The following is a 10,043-nucleotide window of genomic DNA, read 5'->3' as shown; positions in this document are numbered from 1 at the left end:
AAGGAAGGAAGGAAGGAAGGAAGGAAGGAAGGAAGGAAGGAAGGAAGAAAAGGAGAGAAAAACATATTAAGTCCTTTTAGAGGACTTTTATACTTTTGTCTCATTTGAACGTCACAACTTCCTGGGTTGCCTTCCTCTCCATAGTTTATCAGTGTCTCTCCTAAAATGAGGTGCCCAGAATTGAACACAGCTCTCCAGGTGTGATCTGGTCAGGGCAAGGGACAGTGATATTATACCTTCCCTAGTCCTTGAATGTTAGTTAAGCAGATATTCTCCCACCCCTTCTACCATTTTGATAGTTCAGGAAACTGAGACCCAGAGAGGTAATATCATTTGCCCCAAGATTAGTATTCCTCAGTTACTAACTCCTTTTCTCAGATGCTAGCAGACTCCCAGACAATAAGTTATTCCAAAGTGGAATGAGATACCACAGTAAGCAGTGAGTTCCCCGCCCCTATAAGTGTGCAATCAACATTGAATGACCCCTTGTATGTTAGGGAGAGGATTCTTTTTTTGTTCAGGAATGGGTCAAATGAGGTGGCCTTGGAGGTCCCTTACATCTGTGATTCAACAAAAGTTGTCGCTCTGGGAAGCCACACTCTTATTCCAGAGGAAATCTTTGCCCAAAATGGTTTTGAACTCCCCCTTGGAATTGTCTTCAGGGCCTATTTCCAAGCCACATAAAAACATCTATTTCATTGCTTTCTAATCATGCCACATATTGAAAGTCTAACCAATACTACCCAGCTTGGCCCCCCACCATAGTCACCAGCCTGGTCTCTGAAAAGTTTTGGGCCATTTCCAAAATACAGATCTATCCTCAAAAGGAAAAGATCATAGAACAGTTTAAAAAAAGAAGCAATCATAGAAACCAGTTAGTCCAACTGCCTCATTTTACAGATAAGGAAACTGAGGCCTTGAGAAATTAAACAGTCTGATGGCTGTGGTCTACCATACCGCCTAACCACCTCTCCAAAGAGCATTCAGAAGGGGAAAAAATGTTTGTTGTATTGAATTGTCTTGACTGTGAATGATTCACAACCATTTCCAAATCAGGAGTTTCCAGAAGGGTTTTGAAGAATTTTTTTATTCATATAGTATTTTATATTCATCTTTGGAATAAATTAATAGCCTCTAAAGCAGACTACTCTGAAGGGATCCCTGTTTATTTGGATGTCAATGTTCTAGTACATTTGCCAAAAAGTCATATAGGTACCACCTAGCTTTACAGTCCTAGCCCAAGTGCTATCTGGCCTATGACTCATAGGCAGAAAGAAGTCAACGAGTATTTATTGAACACCCACTGTGTCCCAAGCACTGTACTGAGGATAAACACAGCACAAAATAAGACAGCAAGGTGAGGAAGTCAGGGCAGGGTTGATGGTGGAGTCAGAGAGTCAGAAATAAGAGCCATGAGAGGGGGGGAAATGGCTGCCTGAACCCTTCGCAAAATGGAGGCCCAGTGGGGATTCAATATTAGGAGAAAGGGGTAGATGGATGTTCCAGGGTGGAAAGGGCAGTAGCAAGTTTCGCCTCCTTGGAGGTCATCAAGCTGACCCTATGTGACCACTTACCAAGTATGTTATGAAGAGGATTCTTGGGAGGATGGAAGTCAGACTAGATGGCCTCTGAAGTCCCTTAAAATTGGTGAATGATTTTAAGAAAAGATATTACAAGGCAACTTTCTTTAATAAGGCAGCTAGTGGTAAAAAAAACAACAACAACAACAACAACAACAGATGGAGTGCCAAGAATGGAGTTAGGAAGACCCGAGTTCAAATCTGATCACTTCCTAGTTGGGTGACACTGGGCAAGTCACTTAACCTCTGCCTGCCTCAGTTTCCTCCTCTGCAAAATGGAGGTGATGTCCATTCCTACTGTCCCAAAGTGGCACAGGTTGTGCTCATTGGGAGGTGGTGAGTTCCCCATCAGGAGAGGTCTTCAAGCAGTGGCTGGTCACCTACATTGTAGAAGGGCTTCAAGCTCAGGCATGGTGTAGACTTGGAGCCTGCAGATCGAGGTTGAACAATTTCAGCACTACAGAAGGCTCGGATGAAAGAATATTCCATAGTGCTTGGTGATCATAAAAGCACTTCATAAACAAGAATTATCAACACCATTATTATTATCAACTTTATTCTACTGCCTTTGTAAAGAGCCAATTAGAGGCAGCCTCAGGAAGCCATCCTTCCCGGACTGAAGGCAGACCCCGACAATCCTGTGGTAAATGATTAAAAGGGAGATCTTATCAGAAACATATTATAGGGATATATTTAACTCTGGTTTGAAGGCAGCAAAGGGAAGGATGGATGGGGTTTCAAGATTCCAATTGAACAAGAAAACACGGGCAATTGTATCTCATTCAAACATAGGACTTACAGGCTTGCAGTTAAGCTGCATGAGTTTTGAGGAAGCCTGGGCAGAACCTTGGACTGGGAGTCAGGCAGACCTTCCTGGGTTCAGACTCTATCTGTATGACCCTGAGCCTCCGTTTTCTAATGAAAATAACATAGCACCTACTTTACAGGGTTTTGTGTGAATCAAATGAGACGCTGTTTGCAAAGTGCTTTGCAAAACTTAAAATGCTATAAAAATATTAGCTAGTATTGGTGGAGGGGAGACCTGGTTTAGTGGCTGGAGGTCTGGACTTAGAGTCAGAAGACCTGAGTTCAAATCCTATCTCAGACACCTCCGTTGTGTGCCCCTGAGCAAGTCACTTCAACACAGAGCCCCAGTTTGCACATGTGGAAGATGAGAATGAGAACAGCACCTAATTCACAGGATAATTGTGAGTGTCAGCTGAGAGTATAAGTAAAGAGCTTTGTAGAACCTTTGAGAGAGAAACATCAGCTGTTGTTATATTATTGTCTTGAATGACTCAGAAAAGCAGGACTTAAAGGCAATTTTAGTTCTGTACAGACTTGGGGAAGGGAGAAAAGGGAGGAGGGGAGAGGGGGAGGAAGGGAAGGAGGAAAGAGGAAAAGAGGAAGAATAGGGGAACAAAGAAAATAAAGGAGGGAAGGAAAGAGGGGGGGAGGGAAGAAGGAAGGAAAAGAGGAAAAAGGGAGGGAATGAAGAAAATAAAGGAGGGAAGGAAAGAGGGGAAGGGAGGGAGGGAAGCAGGAAGGAAAAGAGGAAGAAAGGAGAGAACAAAGAAAATAAAGGAGAGAAGGAAAGGAAGGAGGGAAGGAAGAAGGAAAAAAGAAAAGAGGGGAAGGGAGAAAAGAGGAAGGGCTAGGGAACAAAGGAAATAAAGAAAGAAGGAAGGAAAGAAGGATCACACAGCTAGGAAATCATATTAATGTCAGATTTTTCTAGAGTAAAGACAAAATATATTTTCATATCTGGTATAGTAAACTGTATTATAGTCCATATCTCCCAATAATAAGAGTATTGCAAAGGCCCCATCAACCTGAGAACCAGGGACTGAGAGACCATAGTCAAATATTCACACACCCAAAGAGTGTGGACCATCCCCAGGAACTCCTAGGGTGGAATTTGACAGTCGCGGTCAAATGAATCACCAGGCAACGAGGCATCGAGGCCAAGACTGTCTTGTTTCTATTGTGTGGGCCACACAAAGCATGTTTGGCACGGTTGAGGTAACCAAGATGGGCAGAGATCCAACTGGTGTCATTCTCCAAGATTTAGAGTTTGAGTGGAGTGTGTGTGTGTGTGTGTGTGTGTGTGTGTGTGTGTGTGTGTAGGGTAAAAAGGGGGTGGGGGGAGAAAGGTTTCTAGGCCCTGTGCATGGTAGGCACTTGTTAGATATTTCTGAATGAATGAAGTCTCTGTCGCCTCATAGAATGCTATGCTTTTGATTTCCTCATTCATTCAATGCCATCGATGGCTCACTCCTTGTTGAAGAAACCATGTGATAGCCAAAGAGTTCTAAGAGACTTTTAACTTTTTTTTTAATTGTAGCCATTTTTCTGGGCTCATTTTCATTTTTAGAAACAAAAAACTGAGGTTTTCTCCAACTTAGCCCTTCTCCCAAAACACACATGAGACCACACGAATGCACATGCATGTTCCCTGAAAAACAAAACAGATGTGTTGTTAGGACATCCTGCATCTGGAACAGCTTGAAAGAGGCCCATCAAATAACTTCCCCGTGCTTGGGATGCCCTCCCTCCTCTTCTCTGTTTCTGGAACATCCTCAGCTTCCTCCCAAGTACCCCCCAGATTCCCCCTCTTCCACCAGGCCTTCCCCACTCCCCCAGGCATGAACTTTCTTTTCCTCTCAAAATTACTTTGAATTGTGTTATGTTGATTGGCTTGTACAGATATGTGTTGCCCCCACCCCTACCCTGTCCAATACCGTAAGTTCCTTGAGAGCAGGACAGGTTACATGTTTGTCTTTGCAAACCCAGTGCCCAGTACAATGCATGGCACACAGTAGGTGCTTAATAAAAGCATTGATTAATAGTAAATTTAATTTTAATTCAAAAATTAAATAAATGTTAAGTAAATAATTAAATTTTGGTAATGATTAGTTAATGTAATGAATGGATACAAGTGGCCTTGTTGCAGACTCCCCCCCTCATCCTGTCCCCAGGGGTGCTCACATGTAAAAGCTGAAGCTCAGCCCCAGACTCTGATTCCCATAGTGACCGGTGATCTTCTCTCTTTCTTTCTTATCCTGTTTTCTTTTTTTTTTTCTCCTCCGCATCCCAAAGGTGGTTGCCCTTAGTAAGAGAAGCCAGGAGGCTGAGTCTGCCTTCCTGAATGTCTACAAGCAATTAATTGAAGCACCAGGTAAGAAAAGCTGGGACCACTTAGTTGAATAATTAATGATGAGGAGGGATTGCTAAGACTTTCAGACATAGGTTACCTAGCAGCTGGAGCCTGGGAAGACCGACCTCTGTGATATATTCCTGAGTGGTGCTTTGGTGTCCTAGGGGGAAGGTGTCTGGACACCCCATCTTTCCTGGGGAACGTTGCTGGGGCGGGCACTCTCCTCCTCAGACTGCTGCGTTTGCCTTCTCTCTCTGGTTCATCAGAGGTTAGCTGGGCAGGTGGCCAGCTTTCCCATATTCAGCAGCTCCTAGTCTAGGCATTCCTTGGCCTCCTGACCAAATGAGAAGCCCCCTTGGAGAAAGGCTATTTTCTTGCCAAGGCCCGGTGCCTAATGATATTAAGATATGCAAAAAGGCAACTCCCAGCCTTCTGATGAACAGTGATAATGGACTCGGGTACAGACTCCAAAGGAAGTGTCCACACTCTGCCCCTTCCTGCTACCCTGACAGCCCTTTTCCTGTCTGTGCCAAGCCTTCACCTCTCACCTCCAGTACCACTGTAAAGTCATCACGTTGTAGCAGGTTGAGCATGGAACTTGGGTTTGAATTTCATCTCTGCTATTTACTAATCAAGGGACTGATAGAAAATCGTTTTGTCTCAGCCTCAGTTTGCTTAGCTGTAAAATAGAGGGATGGGGGGTGATAACCCCTGCACTTTCCACCCTTTCATGATCCTTGTAAGGAAAGTATTTGGAGACTTTGAAACACTCAATAAGTTTGAGGTGCCTTTATCATCAATATTCACTGCCACCCCTCCCACTCCATTCTCTAGCACTGATGGGCAGAAGTGCTGATTTAGGATGTCCTAAGGACCATGAAACCTGGTGTAATGATGGATTCTCACGTAAGCAAGAATGGCACCCCAATGCAAATATTACTAATGGAAGGGAACCGTGACATAGGTAATCCAAAGCACTGATTAATCATTAATGGGCTAAGACAGAATTTTAGAGCTGGGAGTGGCCTTAGAGCAAAGATTGTCAGAGCTGGAAGGGCCCGAGAACATGGAACATCAGAGCTAGAAGGGCCCTTAAAATATGGAATGTCAGAGCTAGGAGATGCCTAAGAACAAGGAATATCAGAGCTGGGAGGGACCTTAGAATAGGGAATGTCAGAGCTGGGAGGGCCCTTAGAAATTATAGTCTCATTCAACACCTTCATTTGGAGGAGACAGAGATCCCGAGAGAGGAAATGGCTTGAAAGAACACCTGAAATTGAAACAGACCCATGATTCCAACCAAGATCTCCAGATTCATTTCTATTTGGCTTTAAGAGGCACCCAATCATGCCTCACCACCTCCCCCAACAGATTGCTTTCGTACAAGACTTTTCTTAAGCTAATATTTCAGAGACTGAGTTGGAATGAATCTGGGTGGGCAGAAAGCCAACCTGGGCATCAGGAAGACCTGGCCCAAGAATCCCCTTTGACAAATACTGGCTGTGTGGCCCTGGGCAAATGGCTTAGAGTTACCCTGCCTCAGATAAATGTAAACTGCAGAAAAGGTGCTAATTTGTATTCATGGAGAGTTTTTTCATTGGGAATCCCTTCAACAAATGAAATCCCCAGGCCCATCCAAAGGAGAGCCATCTCTCAAAAGACAGTAGACTATCCCTGACTCAGACCTTCTGCCTTCTCCCAAGCTAACTGATCCTTCTCTAGGTAACAACCTCCCTAGGAAAGGAGGCCAAGGAGTCTTACCACTTGTCAACCTCCATGTGGAACGGAAAGGTTTACCTGAGTTAACCTGCCCACAAGGCCTCCATTCTCTGAGACCTGGTCCATGCAAGTTCCTAACCCTAATTCATATTTAAAGGGTGTGTATATTATACTCTCACATTCCAACAGGCCTCTAAATTAATACCATTTTCTTTTTTGTACTTTTGGGGGGAAGAGAAGGCAATAGAGACAGGGCATCCCCCCAGAGTAAGGTAGTCAGGATGGTGAAGACCTCAAGATTATTTCACATGAGGACTAATTGAAGGAAATAGGAGTGTTCAGTCTTGAAAATAGAAGGCTTGGGGGAGGCCACTCGATCACCATTTTCCAGTAATCCAACAGCTGTCATGTGAAAAAGGGAGTTTGGCTCATTCTGCTTGGTCCAGCTGGGCAGTAATGGGTAGAAGTTGAAAAGGGGCTATGCTTTGAGGTCAAGAAGAACTTCAGATGGTTAGATATATCCCACAGTGGGATGGGCTGCCTCTGTTCCCCAAAGCCCAGCCCCTCTGCCTCTAACCTTGTCTTTGCACAGGCTGCAGCCCATATCTACTTTAAAATCCCTAGCGTGCTTCTACAGAAAGCCTTCGCTGATCTCCCTAGCTATTAACGCTTCCTCCCTCTTCTTCCTCAAAAGATCATTTTTGTTATTGTTCAATTGTGACCAACTCTTCATGACTCCATAGACCACAGCATGCCAGTACCATACATGAGGTTTTCATGGGAAGGATACTGGAGTGGTTTGCCATTTCCTTCTCCAGTGAATTAAGGCAATCGGAGGTTTAGTAACTTGCCAGCAGCTAGTCAACATCTGAGGTCACATTTGAACTAGGGTCTTCCTGACTCCAAGCTCAGCCCTCTATCCACTGAAGATATACTCATCTGTTTATATGTCCTTCCCACTACGACCCTTAATAGAAATAGACTCCCAACTCTTGCCTGGCACATAGTAGATACTTCCTTTAATGGCGGTGAAATTGGATTGGATGATCCAGTAGGGGTACCAGTGGGGGATGGGGGACCATGGCTCTGGATGGTACCCAGTGTTGGAACCCATCCCCCAAATTGCTTAGGTGGCCCAAGAATGCCCTTGATTAAGAGAAAAGTTTCCTATTCCCGCCCTGCTACACCACCCCCCAAACTAAAAAGGAAGGTCATTCCTAGCCTGATGTGGGTTTTGATTGCTTCATTTCCCAGCTCTCCTCAATAGGAGATAGGGGGAAGTCGGCCCCAGCTGTCAACAAGTCTGAGAATGAGCAGCCTGTAACTGATGGAGATGTACCCTACAAAAGGCTCCTTCAGGGCCTCTAATTCATTTTCGAGACATTTAAGAATAACAAAATGTTTTAATGATTTCTTAGGGGAATTAGGAAGACATATTTTTGTTCTCATTAAATTTTATCTGGAGATACAAGAATCAAATGTCAGCTTGGTTGCCAGTGTTCTGAGCATGTCAGCCCCAGCTCCCTCCCTTGGAAATAATATTCCGTTCGAATTCGCCAGAACGCCCAAGCACTCACTCCCCTGTTTTTCTGTTTCTTGACAGGCAAATTATTTGTCGAAGGCTTTTTTTTTTTTTGGAAGCCCTGATTCAACATTTTTGTTTTGAATGGCTGCTGTCAACACAAATCTTTTGCCGAGAATGCTATATGGTCTGATTGCTCAGCAAGTATTTTGATAAGTGAGCTGGCTGTATGTCTGTAATTACGAAAGAAAATCGTAAATCTTTTTGATATTGTTCACACAGATGTGGCGTGAAGTAAAAAAAACAGAGCAGTAAAAACGTGTTAAAAGCATAATTAATGTCATTGTTGTCGAGGATGATTTGATTTAAACCTCATTCTGACTTCTGTATCGGTGACGGGCTGATTTCTTTATTGTGTTTGCCGAATCACTGGGTACCGGCCTGAGCTTAAAGGGAGCTAACTTGTTAACTGAGTGATTAGTTAAAATCAGGGCAGCCAGTCCAGCGATGGCCTGGCGATAAGAGATGAGCCAGGGAGAGGACTGACATGGTGAGTTGGGTTTTTCTCTTCTCTTTTTCCCTCTTTTTCTTTCTTTCACATTCTTTCTCTCACCTCCCTCCCATTCTTTCTTCCCCGCTTCCTTCCTTCCTTCTATGGATTTGTGTTCCTTTCTTCCCTTCCTTCTTTACTTCCTTCCTTCCTTTCTTCCTTTCTGTCTTTCTCCTTTTTTCTCCTTTCTCCTCATTTTCTTTCTTTCTCTCACTATTTTGTCTTTTTGTCTCCCTCTCTCTTCCTCTGTCTCATTCTTTCTCTTCCTCTCTCTCCTTTTCCTATTCCTCTCTCCCTCTTTCTCTCCCTCATTCTCTCTCTTCCTTTCTCCCTCTTTTTTATTCCTCTCTCCCTCTTTCTTTCATCTTCCTTTTTCTCTCCTGAATTTTCTCTTCCTCTCTCTCTTTTCCTGTTTTCTCATCTTCCTCGCTTTTTCACTTCCTCTCTCTCATTTTTCTATTCTTCTCTCCCACTTTTTAATCTCTCTTTTCCTTTCATCTTCCTCCTTCTCTCTCATTCTCTCTTCCTCTCCCTCTTTTCTTATTCCTCCCTCCCTCTTTCTTCTTCCTCTCTCTCCCTCATTTTTTCCTCTTCTTTTCTCCCTTATTCTTTCTCTTCTCTTTTTTCTCTTTCTTTTCCTTTCTTTTCTGAAACTAGAAATTTAGGTTTTTACAATGAGCCTTCTATGTTTATTGTAGAGAATGATTATTTGCCCAAGCACTGGGTTTCAGGTTACCTAAATTCTGGGTTTGGCTCTTGCTGCCTTCCTTCATCTTTGTTGTGGATGACAGTTTGGCACATAGTAGGCATTTAGGTTATTTCTTGAATTGAACTAAAAGCAAGTGTTCAGGGTCAAGTTTTGAGATCACCAGACCAGTATGGAATTTAGATCATTATCTCTATCTCTGTGCATTTGCCCACACGTGTGTGTGCATGCATGCATGTATGTGTGGTATCCTATGTGTGATGTGTATATATAGCTACAAGATATAAACATCTATTGTGGTGTGCGTGGGTCTATTTTTCACAGCTGAAGATTGCTGTGAAAGAAGAACAATTAGCAAATTCATTCATTAGGGTCCTTTTATGCTTTCATTGACAAGGCTCATCATTTGTTCTATTCTAATTAAGATGCACCACCTTCTTTTGAGCCATTAGGGCACCCATTGGTAAATGCAATTATGTTTGAATTTCACAGCAGGGACCCAGGCCCCCTCAACACTTTCTGGAACTGATATCTAGAGTTAAGATTCAGCAACTCAAAATACTTACTTAAGCTGAGACGTTATTATCGTTTGCAAAAGGAGCAGAAATAAGTAGTTTGCTAATTTGAGAATTGTCAAACTGTTCTTCTGTATGGTACATGTTAGCCAGCAATATGTTATACAGTTAGTCCCCATGAAAACCCTAGAGTTGGGGGAAAATGAGAACATACAGTACTGGCCTTTGGGGATACCTTGTACCTAATGAGGTAAGTGTGGTGATGGAATTGAAGTTTGGAAACCTGGGTTCGAA

The 10,043-nt window shown here is 43.3% G+C and overlaps 1 protein-coding gene across 1 annotated transcript in view; it reads left to right on the top strand.

Moving 5' to 3' along the window:
* CUX2 (cut like homeobox 2) overlaps positions 1 to 10,043 on the top strand; it is a 343,700-nt gene that overhangs the window by 249,597 nt on the left and 84,060 nt on the right. The window contains exon 4 of the mRNA XM_069081410.1: positions 4,680 to 4,758. Within this exon, the coding sequence (XP_068937511.1) occupies positions 4,680 to 4,758 (79 nt within the window). The remainder of the gene's footprint in view (positions 1 to 4,679; positions 4,759 to 10,043) is intronic.

This window comes from Petaurus breviceps, unplaced genomic scaffold, assembly GCF_028583685.1.
Source record: "Petaurus breviceps papuanus isolate PSGF00001 unplaced genomic scaffold, PetGlider_PUasm1.0 99, whole genome shotgun sequence".
Lineage (NCBI taxonomy): Eukaryota > Metazoa > Chordata > Mammalia > Diprotodontia > Petauridae > Petaurus > Petaurus breviceps.
This window is presented reverse-complemented; position numbering and strand designations above follow the sequence as displayed.